Source organism: Phyllopteryx taeniolatus, chromosome 22, assembly GCF_024500385.1.
Source record: "Phyllopteryx taeniolatus isolate TA_2022b chromosome 22, UOR_Ptae_1.2, whole genome shotgun sequence".
In the NCBI taxonomy this organism is placed as follows: domain Eukaryota; kingdom Metazoa; phylum Chordata; class Actinopteri; order Syngnathiformes; family Syngnathidae; genus Phyllopteryx; species Phyllopteryx taeniolatus.
In genome coordinates, this window is record NC_084523.1 from 6,943,141 (window position 1) to 6,969,681 (window position 26,541).

Genomic DNA, 26,541 nt, shown 5'->3' on the forward strand with positions numbered 1-26,541 from the left:
AGTTATGATGAGTAAGACATTACTGACAGTCTTTGAACAGATTGCAACAAAGTAACACGTTTCATCTGGCACCGTTATCACGTTGTCTTGTTTGCTCTGCATTAAAACTACAAATGTGTCCGTGGCCGGTGACGCTCGGTCGCGCATTTATGACGTATGCGCGGAGGGATCCCAGCTTGTCAGAACCATGGCCAGAGCGCTGAGAGGCAGTGAACGCCAGTCGTCTGTTGAACGTTAGTTCGGCCGCAGAGTAGGACGGAGACGCTCAAGCCGAGAAGAAGTGTTTGCGGCCAACATTTCCCCAAGCCAATGTTAACTTTCGGATAGTGCCGTTTGCTAGACTCTCTAGCGTGTCGGGGCTAGCTTTCCGTTGACCTGCCTGTGTTCTGCAGTGGAAATAGCAAAAAATGTCGTCTCCAAGTCCGGGCAAAAGGCGAATGGACACCGACGTGGTGAAACTGTATCCTTTTTACAACATAAACAAGCCTTATTTGTCTCCTTGGCCACTTTTGTGTGTGGAGTTATGATCCGAGTTAACGTTCTATTGACGTTTGTCCTGATGTCTTAACACACATAGAGCCTCCATTGTCACTGACTAGTGTTTGTGTAAACAACATTTTGTTATCCAAGCATAGCCTATATGTAACCTGGGTACCATTTAGGTCATTTAGTTGACAATGTAACTTTACGAGCTTTCATCGTCCAACGTGTCATTTTGTACCACCAAACTATCGTAACATTGGGGTTTATTGTTTAGCTCGCTGGTCTTGTGTTCAAAAATAACTGCAGCAGGTCGAGCAGATGCTAACGTTGCTCAGCCCATTACAGGAATGTCTTTCATTTTGTGGATGACACATTTCACGGCACAAGGCTCGAATAAAACAACAGAACTGCAACGGCTTTGCTCTGCCTGCTGTCAAGAGGATTTGTGTCAAATTTCGCCTCTTTTTACACGTTGGAACACCAGCTTGTTTACATAATGCACAGCGGACGTCAACTGAGAACGCTGCCTGTTTTGTCTTTTGTTCGAACACTCCTTCGGCAAAGCGCTGCCCGTTGTGCGTTTTAATAGAGATCTTGACGAGCGTGCTTAAAAAGGTGTCGTTTTCGAAGAGCCCTCGCGCAGCTGTCACTTGAAATGCTAGCTCGTAGCTTGTATGTTAGCTTAGCGAGCTAGCGACAAGTCTTGTTGGTTCGGTTTTTCAACATCAAAATGGCCACCTGATCACCCGAGGCTCGCCGTACTGTACTTGTGGAGCCGTCTGGCAAACGCAACACAAGCCAACGTGTACCTTTTACTCTTATCACCATTTATTGAAATATTTGTTGCAATGGAGGTGACCCGTGGCCGGCAGGTGAAGGTGCACTGCAGGTGTCGCGAGGCCAACTTTTCACACATCTTGCCAGCTTGTTGTCGAGTCGTTTTGTCAATGTTTGCTCGGTTTATTATTATTATTATTATTATTGTCTTTTATTTGAGTGCTGACAGCTGGAACAGTTTTTTAGCCCACCATAGCTCATTCCAGCCTGTGTACTGTTCTCGAAGCACAGTAGTTTTTTTTCTTTTTTTTTGGTTTTTGTTTTTGTCCCAGCACAGTGGAGCCTAATCATTGGGTGGGCTGTTACCAGACAAAAAGCACATGAGGGAGGTGCTTAGAACAGCTGATGGGATGGCAGCAAAGCTTAGTCAGATGTGTGCCTTCCCACTGGGCTGCTCCTAATAATCAAGCAGGGTCATTTGGTGTTATATGTCAATGTACATTTGTTTAACCCTGCTGGCAACGCACAACCTTAGACAGTGCACCCCCTCTCTTCTCAGAAGGGGGGGAAAAAAATCAGGTTTTCCCCACCACCTGCTCACTTCCCCTCACTGGCATGTGCAGGACTCATGTGCAGACTGTGCCATCTTGTCCTTGCATCACCCACTTTACTACGTAACCAAACCCAGAAAGGCATACTGCACTTTTAATTTGCCACGGCAGCCACCGGAGAGCTGGGGAATCTAGAGCGAGGACCGTGAGGGAATACCTGAAAATGAGCGTCTGACTGACCTCGGCGTGTCGTTTGGCCGGATCTAAGCGCTGAGATTTGTTCCAAAGCCGGGCCCATTGATATTGCCTGCTGTCTGCTGACATACCAGTCACATGACATCTTGGTACTATTTTAATAAAATTGGTTTAAACTGACGCAACCTCCTTTGCAACATTGAATTCAACATTGTTTTGTATTGCCCTCCATATATTTCGGACATTTTACCATGCCTTGTAGCAAGTATTGCTAGCAGGATTTTGATTGTGTGGTTAACAATTAGAGACAGGATGTTTTTGTTTTGTTTTGTTTAATATAAATTTGTATGTGTCAAACCCACTGTCTTTACATTCACCTCATCATATGGGATTAAGGTTGCTCACTTTGTAGGTTTCCCTTGCTATTATTTGCACTTATTCATTGCCTGCTCGCTTTACACGCGCTTTCCAGCAGCCAGCTGCTGGAATTCGAGCATAGGTTGACCACAAAGGACTTAAGCCTATGGTCAATGCGAGTTGTTGTGGTGTCTGGATGGTGGAATTTGGCAGTGGAGAATGGGGCGGAACAGATACGTTTCTGCTGCGATTCATGCAAAGTTAGAAATATTCCTAGAAATATGCTGTTAAAGGTTGAGATTGTTACATTGGTGATAAATGTCAAACTTTGACGCCCAACAAGGACCAGATTCTTTTTAGGTCTGTAAACTGCATTTTTCTGGTCCATTCTCAGGAAATAGAATTTGTTAGTTGCCTGTTGAAATGTCATTATCTCACAGCGGCTGCATAGACATTGTATTCTACCTTTCAGTCACTGCTGGAAGGTCTTGGAAATGATTGTCTAGCAGTTCTGTGAAGCATGGCGACTCGCAATTTATATTCAGCACAGTGGGGAGTTGAGGTCCAAGTCTCAGCGCTCCCCCCGGTCTCCCTCGTGACACATTTGGGGTCTTTTGTTAGCTATTTTTGTGTCCCTAAAGGTGAGTGCGACCGTTCCAAAGCGCATCCTTTATCCTTTACGTCAAGTGTCCATGCAGCGGTTTGTCCTGAAGCGTCTGATTTATTCTCAGTCAGGGGTCGGTTTCAACATTTTTGTTTGTCTCCCCCCCACCACTCCACACAGCTCTCTCGCCCACCTCCCTCCTGAGGCTGAATGCCAAATCTGTGTTTTATCCACTCTCCACTTGGTCATTCAGCCCCCATTGTTGAGCTCCTTTAAAAACGACATCCGGATAGCATCAGCGGCCCCGAGTCCTTTTGTTGTTAATGCGACCTCAGCCTCCTGCCACCGGCTAAGTCCAAGCCACAGGCGCTGAAGTTGCACACGACCAAAAGAAGGGGAGTGAGAGCAGGTGTTTTCAGACTGTGATTGATTGATTGACTGGGCAGGAGCACGATGAACGCGTGAGATCAGCGGGTGGGAAAGTTCTGCTCGCTTAATCTTGATTTTCATTACGTGTACAGACGTGAAAGCGGGGCCTCAGGATCTGTCAGACTTTTTGGGTTTTAAGATAGAGGTGTCCAAAAAGTTACACCATGGATAACTGGTTTGTGGTGGCCAAGTCTTAATAGCGACGTCGCCCTTTGATCCTTTGATGTCGGCGCTTCATGTCATTTGTGTGAAGCAAAATTCACAAAGCGGTGGATTGTTCACCAATTAACAGGGAAAATTTGCTTGTTTTACACAGTTGTGAGACAGGTTAGTTTTAACCTACTTGATGTGTTGTCGCTGTAGTAATCCTCAAAATCACGATCTAGCGAGCGTTTGCCTTTATAGTAGTATTTGGTATGAGAGGCTACCTAAATAGTATCAAAGAACATGGTAGAAAGTTCATTAGGTGCTTGCTAGTGCACTTACACGAGTTGAGGTCGGCCCTTTTTGTTAATTGTTCATTCATTATTAGCATAAATGAGTACATCTTCAACCCGCCACACACCGAGCCACGCAGCCAAAACCGACTGAACTGTCGCGCGGTGTGCGGGGTTTGGCAACTAGTTTTCGTGAGCCAGTAATTGTTGTTGCAGAAGGTTACAGTATCTACACTATACATAGATTGTGTTTTACAATAAAAGTCATCTATATTCAGTTTTATACTTACCTGTGGCTAGAAAACAAAACGTGGAGAGTCTTTGTCACCGAAATCGACGGGGGAAATCCGTGAATAGGGTGATAAGTCATTGGCAGCAACCGCTCAAAATATCCTCTCTTTTTTTAATTGCCTGTTTCCTGCCAATCGACTTCTTCCTTGACAATCGTGCCATGTTTTTGTGGTAATTTTTTTTTTAACAGTGCAGTATACTGTATTTGGAGCCTCAAAACCCAATACGGGGTTACAGTTTTTCTGGTTGTATTTTTTTCGCAGTGGTTCGTTAAAGTCTCATTCGGCTGCGTCACTCTGAGCGCAGCGGCCTTTAGGAACGCTCTGTTTCGTCATCGGGCAGGATGATGACGGCGTGATTGACAGTTCAGTACTTCTGGCCAAGGAGCAAGGCATCTGAAGCCAGTAGGAGGTTTGAGGCCCTTTCAGTTAATCCCGCAGCACGAACAGTGACGCTGGTTGTATGCATGGCTGAGTTCTCTCACAAAAACAGATGGACTGAAGTTCCTTTCTTTGTTTTGTTTTTTCAGCCGGCCTCTGCCATTCACTCTCAAGCGCGGCTTCTTCAATTCAAGGGATTCAAGATAAATAAGCACACTGGATCATTAATTTAGCATACAGGCCCTGTTACGTCGGTATTGTGAACTCAGTGTTGGTGTGTCATGTGTGTGAAATGACCTCATCACCCTTTGTCTGTCTTATCTGTATGTGATCAAATCATGTCTTTCTAGAATTTAGGCTCATCAGCACTTTCATCAACATGTCTGTGTTGAAATTCCAGCTTGTTCTTTAGTCCGTGTTAACATGCCGTCTGTCTGTGAGCTCATTAGATAGACAGTTGCCTCAGATTCAAACTGGAAGTTCTCCTGAGCTGTGATAATTAACCATGCTATTGTTTGTTTGTTTTACTTGCCAGACCGTGCTCCCTTTTGCCTTAAATACACTTTTGATTCAGCGAAAGGATCGAAAGGAGGAGTGGCAGAGGCAATCACATTTGATTGTGGTGGGTGGGCTTTCATTTCTCACCCGACAAGACAAAGACATGAGCCCTTGCGTTGCTGTGCTCCTGCAGCTCGCATACAGGGAGGGCTCAGCCAGGCCTGTTCTAATAGAGACCGAATTTGCATGGTAATGCTATTAAAATAGCTTGGGTTTTCCATGAAGCATTGAGCGGGGAGCTGTTGTTTTGTTCAAAATTACAGTTGGCGGGGGATTCTTTCCCCTTAAAAGTGAAAAATGTCCCTTCTGCATCCAGTGCATCTCTTAATTGCTGCAAAAAATCAGCATTGGGCCATTGGGGCTATATTGCCATTGATATGTAAAACCCGCAGCGAGGTTCTTTTTCGTGGACCACACATGCTGATACCAAATGGGTTGATTTTATCAGAGCTGGAAGTGAAGAGGACTGACAGTAAAGGAGAAAAAAAAAAGCAGTAGTACAATACAGGTCACTGCTCCTGCTGCAGTCACATGTGAAACTAACTTGATTACTGGCAGTTATCGGGATTACTTGAATAGCGGTAATTCTACTTCAAGTTTATGGTATTTGTTTTTCCCTGAACGCTTGAGGAAAATAATCACATCAGGTACTTGCAGCTAGATGAGCTCCACTGCAAAGTTTGTTTGGGGGAAAAAGTGAGGACAACTGGGCTTGGCCCTCTTGCTGTGCACAACGGCTGCCCGGGTGACGGCAGGCAGCCGGGTGAGCTGAGAACAGACGGGACAAGCGGCGACAGTGATAAAACTATGGGCTGTTGCGCAAACCTGTCCAATTCCCATTCGGGAATCGGAATAACCGGCAGCGTGTCGCTAAACTGCACAATTTGATTCCATCGCTGCAGCGGATATGTGTTCTTCAAGCAGACCCTCCAGATTATTGGGTTTAGCAGGTGGTCTTGGGTTTGAGAGTTGAGCCCCCTTTCCACCAATCTGGACAGTTGTTAGCAAACCAAACTGTCACTTCCGAGTAGTGACGGCAGAGACCAGAGTTTGACTGTAAACATCTGGGTGTAAATCGTAAACGCGAGCGAATGGTCAGGTGGGTTTGTGGATGGCAGATTAAGTCTAACTCCCACGAGTGGCGCTCTTCCTCACTGTTCTTTGCCGGTCTGCCCGCTTTTCAGAACGCTGAGGGAAGGGCAGCGCAGGGCGCAGAGTAATCTGTTTAGCTCGCTCTGTGCAGCATTCCAAAGATACACTGCATGCGTTTGCATGTGAGCAAATTGAATTCTCCTCGGGGGGCAGATGAGCATTGAGTCAATTTTGCCGTGGAAGGTGACGGAGCCACTCTGTCGTTATACTGTATTTGCTTGAACTGTAGTTTCAGTTTAGCTTAAGTTTGACATAACACAACAGGCTTTAACGGCATCTGTCATTGTTATTGACAAAGTTTATAGGTAGTAAGGCTGCAGATGTTGAATAATTTAGAATCGATTATTCAAATGATTATCCCATTGATTAATGAGTAATGGGATAAAAAATTGATTTTGCGTTATTAAATAACAAAATGTGTGTCTGTGTGGTGCAGGTAGCGCACTCTCGTTCTATGCTTTAATAACTGACTTTGAATGTTTGTGACTTTAAAGGGCGGGGCCTGGCCTTGTTGAGTGATGTGTGTGTCAGCAAATCAGAGTGTAGAGTTTGTCCCTAATGGTACGATCTACTCTAATGTACCCCGTAGGGTTGTAGGTTGGGTACAACTAGAGTTACTTGTACCAAACATTTTCAAGATACAGTATGTACCACCTCAGGTCCTTGTACCCCTAAAGGTAGGCTGATGTTTTTTCTGCGAGTATATATCTCTGTGTCGGTAGCTTGTTTGTATGTAGCATGTTCGCTTCCATTTTTCATTCCAGTAGACATGTCGCTGCTGTCTTTTTTTGGAAGAGGAAGCTCTCGCATGCTCGTGGACAACTGCGATACTTCCTGCTTTTCATCTGCAAGGTCTTGTGATTGTACGTTGTCGCCCTAACCCACAAACCCTGGCTGTCTTCCATCACCTATGCGCGACTTCAAGAAGTTAACTCTTTCGACATTTTAGTATTTTTAAACCCAATAGTTGTGTCTGCTAGTAGATGTATTCAGAGAGCTGCAAAAAGTTGCTGTTGTAGAAACACTCGTCAATCTATTTTCCCTTTGCCTGGTTACCACTGCTTTTGTTTGGACTTGCCGTTTCTAAAAATATCACGCCGATCATGTCCTCACACATTCAAACACCGTGGCTGAACAATTTCAGACACAGGATGGAATATTTGAAATACGTTCACTGCAGTATATAATTGTATTTCTGTACCTCAAGGCTTTTAATCGGGGCCACTCTGGTTCTGTAATCCTTCTGTTATTTGCAGGAATCTCTCTAAAACTGTCATGACACAGTTATACTGCAGCGGAAACTTTTTTGACTCGTGTTGAAATGTTTGACTTGTCATCCATAGGCCGCATAGCAAAGCGATGATGTCATTCAGCCTTTAAGGGAAGATGTCTTTCTCTACCGTTTGCTATCGCTCTTTCACCTTCTCTTCATTCCCCCGTGTTCTCAGCTCGCAGCTTTGTTGGCTGACCTTATTCTGCCCCCGTTTTTTTTTTTTTTGCTTTTGGAGGACTGCAGTCCTTCATCTTTGATTTCAGCTAAAGTGCATTCGCGGTGGCGGTGCATAATGAGCAATGCCTTTACATGCTCGCTTTCGGCCATCACGTGATGTGTTCTTCAGTCGCTCGGGGGACATCAAGCAGTCCTTTATGTTATTCAGTAACCTTTCATTTGCTGCCTTTTTCCTGCTGGAGCAGCATCTTGGATAAGGCCATAAAGCTTCCATTCCATGTCAGCTGGTGGTCACAGTTATAAATGCTGCTTTAGAAGGGACTTTTATAAACTGATATTGCTTTCCGTGGTAATAAATATTTGTAGGGATGTAGTGTGATTGAAATGTGCTGTGTCACTGTGATTGAGACGATGCAATTTGCCTATTCCTCATTTTGAAACTAAGATGACAGAAGATGAGGGGTGGTTTTCAAGAAATGTAATTTGCCTTTTGACACAGTGCCTGTCTGCCATGTTTGTTTTCCATACTTTGAAAGATGTTGGTCAAGATGGGATATTTTTAAGGAATGAAAATAAGACTGTCTACACCACATGCATAAACACTATTTGCAGCATATTTATACCCTGGAATCTCTTTGAAAAAGTCAAACTGTGGCCGGTGAGAGATAAATGTTTAATTGTAGCAGAGAAAGTAGTTTGTCATGCTTCTTTTTTTTTTTTTTTTTTTTTTTTTTTTTTTTCTAAAGCTAGTGCGCCACATGTTTTTCAGAAGCTTATATGAAGTTTGGCACATACATTTTAGATGAGGGATTGCTTCTGTTTCAGTCAGACGTTGTGTGTGTTTGGATGAAAAGATAATGACACTCGGTGCAAGGCACAGATTATGATTTATCTATACTAATCCAAGGTAAGGGAGAGTGAGGGTGTAGCACGGCGTATAATTCGTTGTCGTAGCTTCCAAACAATAATAAATGTACCTTACTTAAAGAAGCTATTTGAAAGTACTTTAACTTGTCACTCTTAAGCCTCTTTAATACACATATCTTGAACAGAATCCAGCAAATGTGCCACAACTGTGTGTACTTTCACACAGATACATGGCATCCAGCATTAAACTTCACACTCAAGTCCCAGCATTGGACAATATTGTTTATACAGAACAATAAAATGCCGAAAAAGGCAGAAAATGACAGATTTTACAGGCAGTGTAAAAGACTTTGTCCTCCCATTAATTTGTTTGCACATTTCGGTTGACCTAAAAGTTCATCACTGCTTCGTATATATGATCTGGGCACTTCGATGAGGGTCTGTCAGCTGAGTGTAATAACTGTTTGCCAAGTCCCACTGATCGTGTAAACCACACCTCGCCTTGCAGCTTTCTCTCATAGGTCCGTCCCATCCCCCAACTTTAGGGTGTTACACACGAGTGATTTCACATTTGGCAAGAGATTACCATGCTAACATGTCCCAATCTCTTGACTTCCTTAGAACGTCGCAGCCTGGGGTCTGGACCCGGTCCAAAAGCGGTGACACGTTAGCTGGCTAGGGTCAGGAATTTTGCTCGCTTTGGCCAGATCTTAAAATAACCCCTCAGTTTGATTTGACCCTTTGGGAGGGGCAAGAGGGGTCAGCGCTTATAGCTAATGACCAGTACTGACAAGCAAGCTGGTACTGTGTGTGCTGCTCAAGGGTCTTTATGGCCTCTGCTTGTTAATACTTTCATTAAGTCACTTAAAAAAAAAAAAACAACCATCATTGATTTATGTTTGCAGTGCAGTGGCTATTGATTGTGAATTATCGTCCTTAACAGCCTATCAGCATCGAAAGCAAACATGAAGTCACCATCCTCAGCGGACTCAACGAGTTTGTAGTGAAGTTTTTCGGACCACAGGGAAGTAAGTAAATACTTACTTTTATATGCTTTCACATAAATATTGTTTGCTTATTAACCGGCCTTGTCTCTATGATCATAAACACGAAAAGACCTTTCCCTGACATCTGATGTACATCAAGTCATTAACTGCCAAGTGGAACACAAAGCGGTTGAACTCGGTTTATATTGACCCCCTGCCTGAGTATATTGAGGAGGGCGGCCAGGCTTTGAGGGGAGTTTGGATGGAAAACGCAGGAAATGAAAAAGTCCTCTGACAGTGTGTGTGTGCGCGCGCGCGTCTCCCACTCTGTTTCAGCGCCGTACGAGGGCGGCGTGTGGAAGGTGCGAGTGGATCTGCCTGACAAATACCCGTTCAAATCGCCATCAATAGGTAAAGAGGGTCGCCACCGATGTAACAGTTTCATGTGTTTGTTTTTTTAAGCTTATCCTGTCTCTGATAACCTTTTTCAGGATTCATGAACAAGATCTTTCATCCCAACATCGATGAAGCGTAAGTATACACACAACCGGCAATGAATGAAGGAAACTGCAAATCTTGGCCGAGCGGGTTGTTTTTCTGGGCCTCATTAATCCAGCGCTTAGAGGGCCAGATCCTCTGAAAGACACCGTGCTCCATGGCGGCAGGTCCTTGTCACGACCCCACTGACACACTTGTTTAACTCAAGCAGCCATTTGCAGGGGAAAAAGGAAAGTGATGAGCAAATGTGTATGTAATGGGATCCAAATATGCAGTATTGAGTCCACAAAGGCCATTCTACGAGCTGATTGTGCGTGAAACATAAGAACTGTTTTGTTTTTCAGTAGTGTAGTGACACCCCTGTTCAAATGCCAGCTTTTTTGCGATTTAAAACAATGACACCAAGATAATCATTTCAAACTTTTTCCTTCATTAAAGTGGCTTATAACCTGTAAAACTAAATTTTTGGGGAAAAATGACGGGGGAAGTAAAAATAAACTGAGATCACGTGGTTGCACAAGTGTGTAGACTTTTTATAGCCACTGCATGTAGAAAGCCACGTCCTTTCTAACAACATGCCTTCTCCTGCTCCAATCCAGGTCGGGAACGGTGTGTTTAGATGTCATCAACCAGACGTGGACAGCCCTTTATGGTGAGTGTACGGCTGTGTGTTGCCACATTGCCTTAATCTTCTTAGCAAGGGGAGAGGTGAATACTAATGAGGTAACACCCGCACCAAGAAAGGTCAGAGCTCCTTTGTGGTCGAGATGATTTAATGGCGGTCAACTTCGAGGCCCTTCTTTCCACTGCCGCCGGCCATCTTTCTTGAAATGATTGCGGAAGTTGTGCAGCTTTTGCAGGACAATGCCACACAAGCGGCTTGACTGGGGAAGTGCTTGTTTTCCCCACAACTCACAAAGGTCCTCAGTGGCGACGCCTAGTTGACGAGAGCAGAACTGCAGGAACTCTTAAATGGAAGGGCCTCATATCATTTTTAACTTTACCTCAGCAGTGTTAATTTTCTAGTTATGATGACTTGAACTAAACATGAATACAGTTGAACACTCTAATGCATTGTTAAATATATAAAGTACATAATATCCATAAAATGCCGGGCTAGTTGTATATTTGGTTAGTCTAATGGCATAATGGCCCAAGTCATTTCGGAACATTTTCAACAAATTCAATAAAGAATCAAAATCCCATTGCCTTGATTCAACTTTTTTGGAAAACTATGGCTTGGATGACCGATAATCTATATAGACGGAAGACAAAACACAATTTTTATCAGGCACTTTGGTATTTTTCATTGATATTGTGACAGTAAATTAAAAATGACTTGGGTGATTATGCTATAAAGACACCTGCTAACGTACATACTAGCATGCAGTTTGAAAGCATAGTAGATAATGACTAGCAGGAAACTGAGCAGAGAAGCAACAAACGGCACATTTTCTCAGGGGCCTTCAAAGGGTGAGTAAAGCCACTTTATTTTAGTCGACTTATACATTGGTTAACTTCTCTTGTACGACAGTCAGGATTTGAAATGTTACTTTAACTTTGGAGGTCCTCACGTATTGACTTCGTCGTTTGTTCCGTGTTCGCCAGATCTCACCAACATCTTTGAGTCGTTCCTGCCCCAGCTGCTGGCCTACCCCAACCCCATCGACCCCTTGAATGGAGACGCGGCCGCCATGTACCTGCACAGGCCAGAGGAGTACAAGCAGAAAATCAAAGGTTTGCAGAAGCGGGTGGAGGAAATAGCCATCATTAAAGTAATTCATTGTAACGTGTTGTCGTTTGTGCGTGTGTGTGTGCAGAGTACATCCAGAAATATGCAACAGAGGAGGCGCTAAAGGAACAAGAGGAGGGGGCGGGCGACTCTTCGTCCGAAAGTTCCATGTCCGACTTCTCTGAGGACGAGGCCCAGGACATGGAGTTGTAGTGGTGGACATCGTCCTCCTCCTGCACTCCCCCCCTCCAACCCCCCACCCCACCCATAGAGACTATATTTGATTTCCTAACCCATGACAAAGCAGACTTATAATATTCATATTTAAACACCTTGATTTTTTATTATTATTATTATTATTATTATTATTACTAAACAAGGATTTTTATGAATATCTAGCCTCCTCCTCTCCCCTCCCGGCATCTCTTCATCCTACTCCCCATTATTTTTTTTCTTGTGTGTGTGTGTCAAAGGGGTTCTGGGGCTGCCCGCTGCAGGCAAAGACAGTATTTGAACAAGAGACGCACAATCACGCACAGGGTATGTCGCCATGCTCACGGACGGATGTGATCCCGCTTTTGGATGCCGGTTCGGCAGTTACTCACTTTTTTTTTTATGTTACCCAAACAAACATCAAGCGTGTTGTCACTGCTCTGAGTGCAATTTGGATTCACACTTCACCACTGGCGATCCGTTTTCCCCTTTTTAATTTCTCCCCACTTTAATCCCAACATAGGAGGGAAGGAGACGAAATGTTTGGAAGTTTTTTTTTTGTTTTTTTTTTGGGGGGTTTTTTTTTTGGCCCCCCCTCTCTCTCTCTCTCTCCGCCCTCTTCCCAGCATTTGTGTGTCTACAGTATCAAACATGGCAGTCCAAGTGCTCGGAGAGGACCTCGCAATGTATTCCCCCTCCGAGAATGCAGTAGTGTGGATCCCAGCTCAACTTCCCCTTCTCTGTGCCTCGTCAACAACAACAACAACAACAAAAGGAAGGTGATCAAGAAAAGAAAAAGCACATTTGGTACTTCTCTTCCTCTCTGGACAATCTACACGTAGATGGATGCTAACATATAGCTAGTTCTGGGTTGCAAGTTCTACAAAGTTCTACAAATAGATAGCATTCCTATGGCTTTAGTCTGTTTTTTTTTTTTTTTTTTTTTTTTTTTTTTTAAAGTTAGTTGGCGTCTGTCGTGTGATATGTATAAGATGCTTCATTTGTACAGATGTTTCCTAGCGTAGTTCATCCAAAATGCGAGGCAAAAATGAAAGCAGGCACCACGTTTGTGTTGCATCTCCGGTACATTCAAAGTGGTTCGGTGTAGCAGGATGCAGGCCTTTTTTTTTTTTTAACGTTGTTTTTTGTATCCGCGCCCACTCAGGATAACCCAAAAAGGTCATATGCAGATTCTCAGCTTTCTAATTTACTCTGGAAGCTGCCACCAAATGTTCTTCCCCCAACCTCTCCTCTTTTTTCTTTTTCTTCTTGCATTCTTAATCCTAATCACCAAGCAGCAATGTTGTAAACTTCATGGAATAATCCCCTACTCCTTGAAGAGAGTTTTTTGTTTTAAAAGTAATCCAGATTGGAATTCTTGGTTTTACCTTTGTGCAGTATTGTGCTGGACCTCTGTAATCCCACATAAAGGTTGTTGGATGAGAGGGGGGGGGGGGTGGGGGGGGGAAGTGGCCCAAAAAAGAATTTGATTTGTATCCTCTAAAAAAAAAAAAAAAAAAAAAAAAAAAAAAAAAAAAAAACAGCTCTGTTTATGTTAAAGTCCTACTTTTGTTTTTAAAGAAGCATTGTGCACCTGCTGGGTAATAAAGTGATCATATACTCAGCCTCAGCCTGCTGTTGGTGTTCAGAAGTCAACTAACAAATGCCTTTGTATCTCGTAAACTAATTGGAATTAATTCATCTCGTGAGGAATCTTCATTTTCAAACTGAATTAGGTTTTTATTACCTAACAAAATAAGTAAAATGTGTTCAGTGGCCCTGGTTGAAAAGTGTACCTCGACACATGACAAGGAGTTGACTTGTGTTGCGTTCAGAGAGCCTCCTTTGTATTTTCAGCACAGTGTCTACCTGTTGTGCACTTGCATGCACACCTTCCGTTCCCGTTATTACTTGTGCCACCACTTTTGGACATGTCAGGCCCACACATACACACAGCATGTACTCTTTGCTACCTAGTGTGTTTTATTTTTATTTACCCAAAAGGTGCATCCTTGGTTTGATTCACACCACCCCCCTCACTTGGCCTCCCCTCTGTCCCCCTCTTTTTATATTTTTATTTTTTTGACATTGTGAAGTGGGCATGCTTGTCAAAAAAAAAAAGATAAGGACAAATGCTCTCCATGAATAGGCATATAACCTCATAAATAGTGGTGTAAAAAATATACTGTTATAACTTCTCTCTTTTTTAATAAAACATTCAATGTGTTCAAAAAGATCTGGATTCTTTTATCTTATACACAGACCTATTTGTGGTATTGGTAATTATTTGTATTACTTTTTTTTTTTTTTTTTTTAGATGCATGCTTGAAGTACTGATAATTTTTGATGTTTTTTTTCTTTGTTTTACCTTTTAATCTGCATTCTTGACACATGGTATTTATTTTTTATTCTAATTTGAAACTCGACTGGAACTAGATTAGTATTTGTGAATATTTTGTAATTGTAATTTAGTTTTTTTTTTTTTTACGACTGAAAAGATATTGGTGTTTACTTCTAAGTATTTGTAATTGCATTTTATTTTTTTGTTTTGTTTGAGTTGCACCCTTGACCTAAAAGGTATTATAGTTGTTCAATTTTCTTTTTTTTTTTCTTATTTCAAATCTTGACCTAAATTGTTTTTATTTTAATCTTTTTTTCTTTATCTTTTTTCTCCCCCATTATTATTTGTCAAGACAAACCGGTACTTGAGTTGTATTTTTAAACTTAAAAAGTTTTTAAACCTAAAAGATTCCCCTCAAGGAAGATATTGAAGTACCAAGCTTGCCCACAAGATGTCGTCATATCTTCTCAACCACCCCACATCTTCTTCGTGGGCCCTTCACTGGCCCCTGAGGTTTGCTAATGTTTTATTATAACGATATGGCATATTTATTCAAGATCATGTGATAATTTTTATGGTGGTGGTAGCATGTTGTTTGACCATTTTGTTGTAAACAACGTGTTTTTATTTTTAACTTGACCTTATCGCCAGCGGGTGGCGCTTGGTGTCTATGTTACACCTGAACATGGCGGTGCTTGGTGACACCAGGAGGAGGAGAAATGTGGTGACATAAGGCGCTTTAATCCCTTCGAGGCAAAAAATGTATTCTGTCACGCATCAATCTGCTCCATTTCTGGTATATGACTTCCTACTGCTTGCTACCATTTGACATCTTTTTCCTGTGCCCGGTTTTATCGAATCCGGTCGTCATGAATTTAGCTACACGGAAAATGAGAGCCATACATAGCATGTCTGAATAATATTATTTATCCAACTTGAAAATATTCGCCTCATTCAATACATCTTGGGAACTGTTTTCCACATCAACCAAATCCCTACTTTTCCCACAATTCCACATTTTCCATGAAAAAAAAAAAAACATCCCACCCTTCCATCTTTCACAATTTACTCCACCAATTCAAACCATCCCAAATTAAAACTGTTCATCTCATTCAGCACATTTATGGAACAATTTCTTATATTCCCCAAATTTTCACTGTTAAATCCCCAAATTAGGAGATCCTCCTTCCACATTTCTTGCAACAAATCAAACCATTCCAACTTTAAAATGTTCACCTCATTCATGACAAATACAGCGCTATTTGTCATATAAGTTTTAATTCCAGTGCATTTCCTTTTAGCTTGAGTTCTTCAGTTTTTACACACATTTTCTACAAAATAATTGCATTCTCTATATTTAGTCTTATTTGTCTATTCCTCTATATTATCTTTTCTTAATGATTAAATTATTTTTTACTTCTCATTTGTGGTGAATTCACTTGACACATACATAAGTCGGTAAAGTATGAGTATGAAGCCCAAAACAAGTGACTCATACCTGCTATGGAAGAATTATTATTACAGTATGTTCTTTATATGCTTTAAACTTTTATATTATTATTTTTCATTCAGCCTACAGCTAATAGTTAACACTTGGTTTTGATTCGAGAATTGAACAATATGTTTATGTATGTGGTTAGTAGAGCTGCCTGTAATGTTTTTTTTCAGTTAGGTTACTTAGTTTGCCTAAAGGGCCAATGTATTAGAAACAGCTCCCTCAACATGATATTGTTTGGTGCAAACTCTAAAGTACCTACATCACATCCCTGAGGAACACCAGACTCTTTGAAAGTGCTTTCTTCAATCATGGTCGTACATTTTGCATGTTATATTAGAATTATTATTCCGTTTTTTTGGCCTCCTCACCATACCTCGGCATCAGAATGAGGAGGGAGGAGCGCTGACCTCCAGAGGTGCAGCAACCCGACACGCTCAATGAAATATTTAAAGCTCCCCGTTTTCTCCGCAGTGCAGGACAAAGGCATGACGTAATGACAAAGCCTCGCTCCGGCCCGGCCCATTGGTCCGCTTCACAGTGTTGGTGGTCATGTGACCCATGCTGCTGATGATGCTACTGCTGCAGCAGCGGCGGCCTTTTAAGGTATGAGCCATGCCCCTTAGGCGCCACCACAACAACAGCAGGTTGGAATCAATCGCAAGGCTTTTTAATGGAACGTTTGTGCACGGTTAGAATAGAGGGTCAAGTTTGAAGTGGGCTTTGTTTGACTGATGAGTCACTTTGAATAGTGCTGAGTCACTTCAGTGGCTTGATTAGGGCTCAAATTACAAGTAGAACGGAATTACCTCAAAGGTGTTCTTTACTAATAGATGACCCACTGACTGACCGCGTATTGTATATTGCATTCTGTGTGTCACCATAATCATTGACATGTAATAACCACAACTTAAAATGTAAATAACTTAATATAACTCCGTTTATTTATATTAGCACATTTCAAATGTATCACAAATATACTTAGTTGTGTGTTGAATTCAAAAAGAATAATGACAAACTCACAGAATGTTTTTTTCTGGACATTAATTGGCATTATATAGTATTCAATTATCATATAGTCCACACCTTAAAGTGGTTTTAATAGGCAAAAAGTCCCATATCATTAATAGGAGTAGTATTGGTTGTCTTAATGTCCCATTATACACTTACCAGAAATAACATGAGGTATACCTGGACAACTTGTTTGATACACTTCTTGTATTTGAATTCACTGTGTGCCTAATAAAGTGTCTTGAAGTGTATACACTATATCAGTGATTTTCAAAGTGTGGTGCGAGGACCACTAGTTGTACGCGAAAGAATCATTGAATCAAATACAAATAAGATGTACAACATTTAAAACATGTCATCAATCAAACATATTGCATATGGTCTGTTTAAATGTTTTTTAAAAATCCAGTATAGTGCTTTTTTTTTTTTTACAGTTCAGTACAGTTCAGTTGTCTTAAAGTGTTTCTTCTTTCCAAACATTTATTTAGGCACAATTTTGTATTCACCTTTTTTACGTGCAATAATTGAATCATTATTTAAGTGCATTTCTTTTTAATTTTTTTCCCAATATTCATGAACAGTGTTAATGTTCATTTGGGTTGATGAGGCCTGCGTGTGTGTCATCGTACTTGATAGCATAATAAGCATGATTATTTAATGCCGGGTCTTGTGTCCCATCATTTGATCTTCACCTGTTCCACACACGAGCATGTTAAATATTCATACGCCTCCAACAGGTGATCCGAGGCTCGGGTGTCTCGCTCCCCGCGTGCAGGTGGGCTGCATGTCAGCGTCGCTATTCAGCCACTTTGGTAACCCCAAACCCTGCTTCCATCACCTTTTGAATATTACATTAACCTCTGCTGCCTCCTTCTGTGCAGGTATCCGACTAATTAAGAGCAGCAGGTAAGTGGAAGATGAGGATGAAGAGGGTGATGATGAGGAGCAGCGCCTCCATATAGGAGGCATCCTGACTGCATCGGAGCCATTCCGCTGGAGGAGAAGCAAGCGGATGAGGCCTCACTCGCATCAGCCGCCTGCAGGTTGTATGTCTTTCTTCATCTTTCTCTCCGTTTCGATGCTGTCGTGAGCCATCTGGACGTCATTCGATCCTGCAGCATCTCAGGCCCGAGAAGCCTCAGCAGCATCTAATCCTGACATGAGGGAGGAGGGGCACCCGGGTTCAGTATGTGGTGGCAAATTGTGCTGCAGTCTGCTTAATTGTTTGTTTCATCATCAAGAGATTAAGGAGGAGGAGGTGCTCATTATTGTGTTTTTGCGCACTCCATCATATTTTTCAAAAATTTGGGGTTGGAGGCTGCATGAAGGCCCTGTGTGCATGCATGCTGCTAAAAGGCCTTTACTAAGGCCTCTGTTCAATATTTAGCTATAATCTAGTAGGCACCAACTTTATTTTATTTTTTAATGAGAGCGGCTTAATGAAGTATTAATTTTGGGGTAAATCATTACCTCGTCGTCTGGCTTGTATGTTACATCAGTGGTCACCATTTTGGTGACCCCTGATGTATAGGATGTGTTTCATATAGTCACATTTTTTTTCTCCAGAAAGCAGCAATTTTAATGAATGGATGAGGGCCATTTATACACTGATTAAAAAAAAAAGAAGAAGTCATTTGAATGTATTTAATTGGAACATGTGCATCAGTTGCATGTGATTTGATTATTTTTGAAGAAAAGAGGGGGGAATTCTTTTTACCAGATTTTCATCATGTGCAATCTAATTTCAAGTACTTTTTTTTCCCAGTGTATAATTACAATACAGAAATATTATTCTGCAGAAGAAATATAAACGTGAAACTATGTTTTGTTTTTTCACAATTTCAGCTGAAAACAACTGAAATAATGTGTATTTATGTTGTAGAATTACAAAAAAAAAATGGATACAAATGTCTTTTGGGACACTTGAACAAATGTATGAAAGGTATGGGGAAAAAGAGGTGACGGTGGTGTGAAGCATCCTCTATGGAGTTGGGACAAACCAAACAAGTAAATAAACGGGGGTGCATAAAATTAGAAAACGCAACAAATCGTTTAATCCTAAAATGGAGGGCAGAGGCTGAATCGTGTCACGCACGTCTTAAATTAAATGATCACCACATCGCATGGGGAACTTCTTTTTTTCTTTTTCTTTTTTTCAAGCCACCTGCAGAAGTGGGTTGCTCCGTGTATTGCGCATGCGCATTAAAAGAAAGGTGCACGCCAGGTAGAGGGGAGGGAGGAGGGAGGGGTGAGAAGGGGTGGGGGGGTGGTGAGAGGAGCTCGAGCTCCAGCTCCTCCAATTGACATTTGATACTCAGGAAGTTGACGACGCCGCTCGGATTCTTCTTTTGTCTCATTGGAATTGTGCGCTGCCGCTCGCGAACACGCACAGCAGACACTCAGACACATTTTGTTATGGTACAAATATTTGAACGAAAAACATGAATTGCAGATCAACAACATTCGAGTTGGCAACCCCCTCCCCCCCCCCGACGACGCACCATGTTTTGGGGACGACATAAGCAGGTATGAACTACATTTTGCATTTATCACATTTTTCACCGGCACTGTCTTTTCTTTTTTCTTTTTTGAATCAGTGAAAGAGGCTGCAAGCAACAACAAAGAAAAAAGAAAAAGCGTTACATTTCACGAAATACAGGATTTAATTACAAATCCGTCGTAAAAGTACATACAATTGCAATGAAGTGGTTATAAATGTAATTGTGGATGGTTAATTATTATTTCTTCGTTATTTTTCTTTTCTTTTAAACAAAAAACAAAAAAAAGAGAGATTCACGTTTGAATTGCGTTGCACCTGTTATTGCACCTGCACTGGAGCACTGTTATTAACGCCAATGTCATTTTTACATTTGCGCAATATTAATGGTATTAAAAGGATGACAGCATTTATTTATTTAGAATAGAATATTTATTTGAATGCGTGCTTAATTGAGGGTCCGGAGGGGGACGATTTAAAGGCCCCAGTTGTTTTTCGCCTTTAAATGCAAAGTTGCACGACACGAGAGATAAATCCTCCGGAAATAAGCATTGAAGTTGTGGGGGACAAATGCGATTAAGGGAAGGAGGGGCTCTGGAGCAGCTCCAATTAACGATGGCACGTAAAAAAATAAATAAAATATATATATATATACATATATTTCAAAAGAAAAGTTGCAAAAGAACCTGCTGCTCCACAGTAACGACTAAAGGATTCTTATGTACATTTTGTTGAAAGTTAATCTGCAACATTATCGAGGTAGAATGAATTTTTAATTTAAAAAAAAAAAAAGCAGGTATTACATTATTATTTGTGATGTAATTAGAGGCAACAGAAACCTTATTCCCCCAAGAATATTATGGATGACGTCATGACCATAGGACATAACTTAATAATGCGATTTTGCTCAATTATTTTCATAATTGACACCGCAGTTCAAACAAACCTAATGTCATTGTCAGCCTATTAAAACAAGCTTTAAAGAACAAGCGTTACTTTGGGGGCCTTCTTTTTAGTGCTATTGATTAGTCCATGCAGGAAATGGCGAAGGGAGCCATTTGGGGCGTCTGAGGAATCACTTAGCGCGCAGTTTGGATGGCTAGGATCAATGGACTGGGTGAGCCAGATAATGGCCGCGCAAAAAGGGGTGGGGCGTCCAGGGCGTCTGGGCCCCCCGGATCGGCGTCTTCAAGTCAGGAGACGAGCGTCACTGCAGGGCTTGGGTAGCGGAAAACGGGAACGATACCTCGATGCGCAGTCGCCATTTTTGCCGTCGACTTGCCGCAGTGTCCTCGATCGACCTCGACGACGGCGGCGGCCATTTTCTGGGATCGGCCGCTCGCCTCTAGGCCGGAACGGAAAACGATCGAGTCTTTGATTACTTGAAGTTAATTTAACTGATCAAACTGAATCGGGCAAAATGTTATTTTACATGTTTCCGAAAATGTTGAGCTCATGGTCCCTATTCTCATAACCACAAGGGGGCGTTGTATTTAGGGAATTGTTTTGATTTTGCTGTGACCTCTATCCTAGATTCTATCCGTTCTTTATGCCTTTTATTTTCAACATCAGTATTTCATTAGCATCATAGCATAACTGCTTAAATCAACAATTTTCAAAGTGTGGTACGCAAGCTCCCACTAGTGGTAAGTGAACAAATCACTGGCCAAGTACAGTTCAGTTGTATTTAACTTTTAACTTCAATACATTTGCATTTCATCTTCAACAACTTTTTTATTTTTAAACATTTAGGTCCTTTTTTGAAACTTGTATTTGCAATACAATCAATCATTATTTAAGTGCAGTTTTAATTTTTAGTGTCCTATACTGTACTAAAGTCCCACTGTATAGTGGGACTTGGAGAGCTAGGTATTTTTTGAGGTGGTGCTTGTTGGAAAAAGTTTGAGAACCACTTTCCTAAGTCATTTTTAACTTACTCTAACAATATCAATGAAAAAAAAAAACAGAATGCGCTTGCTAAAAATTGTTCTTTCTGGTTTTCCAAAATCGTTCAAATATGACTGAAGCAACTATGCTTTTAGGCTAACAATTTTGTAGCGACCATTGATGAATGTCAGTCAAGATTTGGTTTTAATCATTATCAGTTTGGTTGTTTTGGCCAAACATTACGATTCAAACTAATTTAAGAATTATGAAGCTGTTTATAACTTTTGAAATTCACTTTAAAGGCCCTCAGTAGCATGCAGCAGTCCAAAACGGTGTCCTGTCTATTTGTTGGACTTTACTGGTTCTGCCCGCATTGGTCCACGCCGTTTGACATCTGCTCTTCTCTTCTCTCCAGGTTTTTCTCGGCAGTCTGAGTCTGCTCCCGGCGGTCTTGACAATGACTCCTGTTCTGTGTATGGCACTGGTAGAATTCACTGTGAGAGCTCACTATCAGTGAATTACCATAGGGCCATAAACAGAGCAGAGAAAGAACCACTCTGGCCCGCCGCCGCCGCACACTCAGGTGGGCATCTCTTCTTGATGCGTCTCTGTGACAGCAGCACCGAGCTCGCCTTCTTCTTCTTGTGCCCGTTTTGGCACTAGCACATTTTTGCTTCTGTATATATGCTTTGAGCAATTATGTGTAGTGCCAATATGGGAAAAGACAGATATGCGTCACTGTTTCCGTATTTTGGTGGACTCACGAGGCTGATTCCCTCTTCAGGCAGCTCTCTGGTGGTGTTTGGCAATGGTAGAACTCACACTGGTGAGCTAGAAGGATCCGGTGGTTCTAGACTTGCCAACTACTGCTCGAGAGCCTCCACCTGCAAGAGAGAAAAAGAAAACCAAGACCCCCTCCTCCGTCCCACCCCGTTCTGCGTCCTGCCTCCAGTCCCAGGTCAATGAGTGAGTGGCTGTTGGTGGTGAAGGGCGGGGTGACGCTCTGTTCTTCCCCTGCACACCACAGCCTCATAGCTCCCCCCCCCTTCCAGGAACGCAACACGCCACTAACACGACCAATCCAGGTAAAAAAACATTTTTTTTTAGTTTCTCAGCTGGAATCTGATGGATGGGCAAATGAAATGATGTATAACTTTTTATTCATTTCACACTAATGGAAAACAAAAAGCTAAAAAAAAAAAAAAAAAAATCACACGTGTCTCAGTTAAAGTTCACCTAATGACAAAAAATATTAAGAAAGATAATAGACAAACAAGGTTTGCGTCTCTTAACAAAATAATTTAAAAAGCAATGTAACAAAACAACCAAATAGTTACTTTTAAATTGTATTATTTGAATTGTATATCAAATAATCTATTTTTATTTAATATACAGTGGTGCCTTGATATACGAGTGACCCAAGCCGATGATGAACAATACTTCAACAAAAAGGGGCGTCAAGCTGTTTTTTTGCCCAGTTGAAGTTTAATGTAAAACAAAGAGAATTACACATTATGTATTTAAAGCAACCACACACCTTTGCCTTCCGCTAGTGTAATGCTAACGCAGAATGCAAAACACCATAGAGGAATAGCATCAATAGTCGCAATGTTATAACCCTTCAGATATTTGAACACATTTGGTGCATCAACACATGTAGACAGACAATATAATAACACTCACAGGCATATATCTTCTTCATCCTCTGTGATAAATGACTAATATCATGGCAGCTTACTGACTCACCGTAGTTGTAAAAGTCTTCTTCGTTTGTGTCTTCATGAAACAAATCAAATCAAACTTTATTTATAGAGATTACTTTTCATACAATGATATGCATCTCAAAGTGCTCTACATATTTAATACATTTTTGGGGGTGTTTCGGGGAGGGTGGGACGGATTAATGGAATCACAGTTCATTTCAATTGGGAAAGACAATTCATGAAATGTGTTTAACTTAAGAGTGTGGTCACGGAGCTAATAAAGTTGTACTTCAAGGCACTGGTGTATTTCAATTTTAAAACATTAATATTAGTATAGAATATGTATAATTTAAATATATATTGAAATACTTCATATTTTTTTTTAAAAATCGAATTATTTTAAAAGAGTATTTTGGTCATGTTGCCAAATGAGCTCACTAAAATATTAGAAACAGCTCTTGGTGTACCTAATGAAGTGTTTCTGCAAAAATATGGTCTAATTCTTGGAAATGTATGCAAGTTATTGTCAAAATTCTGCTCCAATGTAAAGCGCACTAGTGATGACAACTATCAAGTGTGTGACATATGCGTGTAGATGGTTTCCATGGTTACACAGGATAAGCAGAGGATAGGAAATTGAAGCCATTTAATGAGTTTTTGAGAGTCGAACACATGATAAAGCAAAAGCGCGCTCCACTTGGATGTTGAGCTCCCGCCGCTTCTTGCCTCTGTTAGCTCTGTGGCATAATTGGCAAAGGGTACGGTGTCATCTTACCCTTCCCCTTTCATTGCGGCCTTCCCCTGCTTTCCTCCACCTCCTCCTCCTCTTCCTCCCTTCCCAAAGAAAAGAGTGGCTTTCCCAAAGCGCCAAAGCAAAGCATGGTGGTCTGGACCGTGAACATTTAAAGGCCTATAGTACACGCATATATCTGGGTCAGGCTCTGATAATGTAGGTGACAGCGGGATGTGGGGATTAAACCTTCTTTCTGCCTGTGCATAAATCCCAAGCTTTATAGGCTACACTTCCTATTCAGCTAATATTATTTGTATTGTTAGCCGCCTTCGGGCTCTATATTTATTACAACAACGCAGGCGCTGCACCATGTGATGATTGTATTGTGCACAATAAACACTTGCAAAAAAGAAAAAAAGACTGATTCATTGTATCCCTCTCTGCATCCAAGTGCATTGTGGGCCATTACTCCAGATGGGCCGCGCAGCTCGGGTTACACCGCATTTTTCAACCAGCCCCCCTCCACCACCCTCCCCCCTTGTCGTCCTCCTTCCTCCATATCTCTCACACACATTTATCCACACTGGCTGGCGGGGAGACAGTGTGCCGCCTGTTCTACCGGCATTAGTGCAATGAGATTATCGTTACGCACTGTCTGGACTGGCGAGTTGGGAAAGGTGAGGATGCCATTATTAGGCTTGCTCGGGATGAGGGCATTTTGGAGACAAAAGTATTGGGACACACCTGACGATTCCACAGCCGAGGCCGTACCTCACTCCTCAGCTAAAGCTAGCGTGCATGAAAAACAGATGGTTAGATTGCAAAATGCAGGGAATTATTTGGAATTAACTGGAAGTGTTCACGTGAGACTGTAAGAATCACAATCATTGTCATCGTGGGAAAAAAAAGTTTCATAATTCCCATGACATTATGTGTGTAGTTGTCCAGCCTGTCATAGTGGTTATTTTAAAAAGTGACCACCACAATTGACCACTTCCATAGATTCTTCTTGTTTCACTTCCTCTACAGTGTCACGGGCATGTCCAAAACCCTCTGAAAGGTCCTTCTTCAGTCATAAAAACAGTTTTGATTGATCCAAAATGAAGTTTATTGCATATTAGGATGAAAGCTGCAGGAGATGGTGGATCCTCTCCTGGGCTTGGCTCGCCACCAGTTTGTGTTCCTGCCTGCGTGCAGGGATGCACGTATTAAGAAACGATTAGTGAAGATTAAAGCTCTGGAGTTCGCCCGCGTGCGCGGCTCCCAGCTACAAGGACTGGTCCAGCCCCAGCAATCAATAGCTTCTTCCCTTTAGATGTGCAAATCCTACATCCAGCATCTTCACTGCACAGATTGGATGTCTTTTTTGAAAAATGACATCCAGGCCAGAGTCAAAGGCAGCTGACAGGCGTCGTGATGGTGTAACTTGTAGTGTGCCTCGCAGAGGTGGCCCGGACATTTGGTTTTGCGCAGACCAACGAATCAGAGGCTGGATAAATCTTGAGGCTGAGGCCCTGTGAAGGAGAATTTGAAATGTGATTGGTTAAAGAAACAGGCCCATTACTACTATAGTTAAAGTTACATCGACAAGCACTGCTGATTCTGAAGGCCCTGAGCAGATTAGATTGACATGGCAACACATAAAATTAATTCTGATTGGGCAGAAAATCTAATGTCCACATACGCATCCTGGAAGCAGTGCAGCCAAGGGAAATGCTACGAAATGTAGAGAATAGACTGTTGGGAATAATTGAATACAATTAATATGGAACAAATATCAGAATTTAGATGTATGTTAGTGCGAGAGTTTGGAGGTGCTGTTACATCCTACATTGGAAAAGTCGACTGGTTCACGTTGTAATGGTGCAGTCGAAAGATTTCCTGCACTTAGCTAAGTGGCGGGAGAAGCCCCATGAGGTGGGAGGCCTTTTTCCAAGGAAGCACACACCCAAAAAGGCCTCCTGTTAGATTCCACTGAACGCTACATACGAGTGGCAAGGCAGGAAAACCGTTTCATCAGCGCAAGCACGACATGGCCAGGGTTTTAATCTGGAGGACGCGGGATGTAGGCTGATGCCTGATAGATTAAGGCCCGTGCGCCTCTCTCGCTCGCCGTCTCTATGTGTGTGTGCAACAGAAGCCCCCCCACCCCGCCACCCGAGCAAATCCCAGGCTTTAAAGCCGAGGAGGTTGGGGCGGCTTATGATGTAATCACGACCCTGTCTGTCACGGCAGGGAGGCTGCTGGGAGAGCAGAACGTGGAGGTTAGAGCGCTTTTATGGTGAGGAGAAGGGCAATAGGAAGGATGGAATACTGGGAAAAGAGTTATGTAAAGTTCTTACATTATTGTACACTCAGTAGTAGTGTTAGGTACACCTGGCACAATGACAGAGAGATAAAGATGTATTCCATGATGATGGTAATTATAGCTTTATTTTTCTAAATAGAATTAAAAAAATTAAATAAATACATTTTAGCAAAAATAATATGCGACTAATAAATAACTAAATATTAAACTGTATTGCAGTACAAACTACAACCACAATGCCTTTCTGACAGCTTACATCAAAAAATTATTTCTTTAACACATCAGATGTGCAATTATATTTTTTAAATGGTACAATGTGACCCCCCTTTTTCTTTTTTTTTTGCATCTGTAAATTAGCTTTAGCTTACTGTTTGTCATCACTGGCTAAAGTTATCATTCATTTTGTGGCGTTTTACCAAGTAAAATGATACAGTAAGTGTCTATTTGATCTTTTTCCCCCACCTCAGAATATATATGTACTATGCTTAAAGATTCAACAAGCGAAAATGAAAAAATGTAACGTCACTTTTTGCGTCTATACAAACCATCTTTTAGCTAGCTTAATTAATCTCGAGCTAACATTAGCATTCATTGTTTTTTTTTAAT

The 26,541-nt window shown here is 41.7% G+C and overlaps 1 protein-coding gene and 1 long non-coding RNA gene across 2 annotated transcripts; both read left to right on the forward strand.

Moving 5' to 3' along the window:
- Window positions 1-161: 161 nt before the first annotated feature.
- On the forward strand, window positions 162-14,194 carry ube2h (ubiquitin-conjugating enzyme E2H (UBC8 homolog, yeast)). Its single transcript, XM_061762159.1, has 7 exons — window positions 162-460; window positions 9,483-9,559; window positions 9,854-9,928; window positions 10,009-10,048; window positions 10,615-10,667; window positions 11,624-11,752; window positions 11,836-14,194. The coding sequence occupies exons 1-7, from the start codon at window positions 408-410 to the stop codon at window positions 11,958-11,960; spliced, it is 552 nt and encodes a 183-aa protein (XP_061618143.1). The 5' UTR covers window positions 162-407; the 3' UTR covers window positions 11,961-14,194.
- Window positions 14,195-19,137: 4,943 nt separating this feature from the next.
- Window positions 19,138-23,036, forward strand: LOC133471970 (uncharacterized). The gene is made up of 3 exons (XR_009786512.1): window positions 19,138-19,333; window positions 21,607-21,774; window positions 21,976-23,036. It is a non-coding gene; the product is annotated as an uncharacterized LOC133471970 (long non-coding RNA).
- Window positions 23,037-26,541: the final 3,505 nt, after the last annotated feature.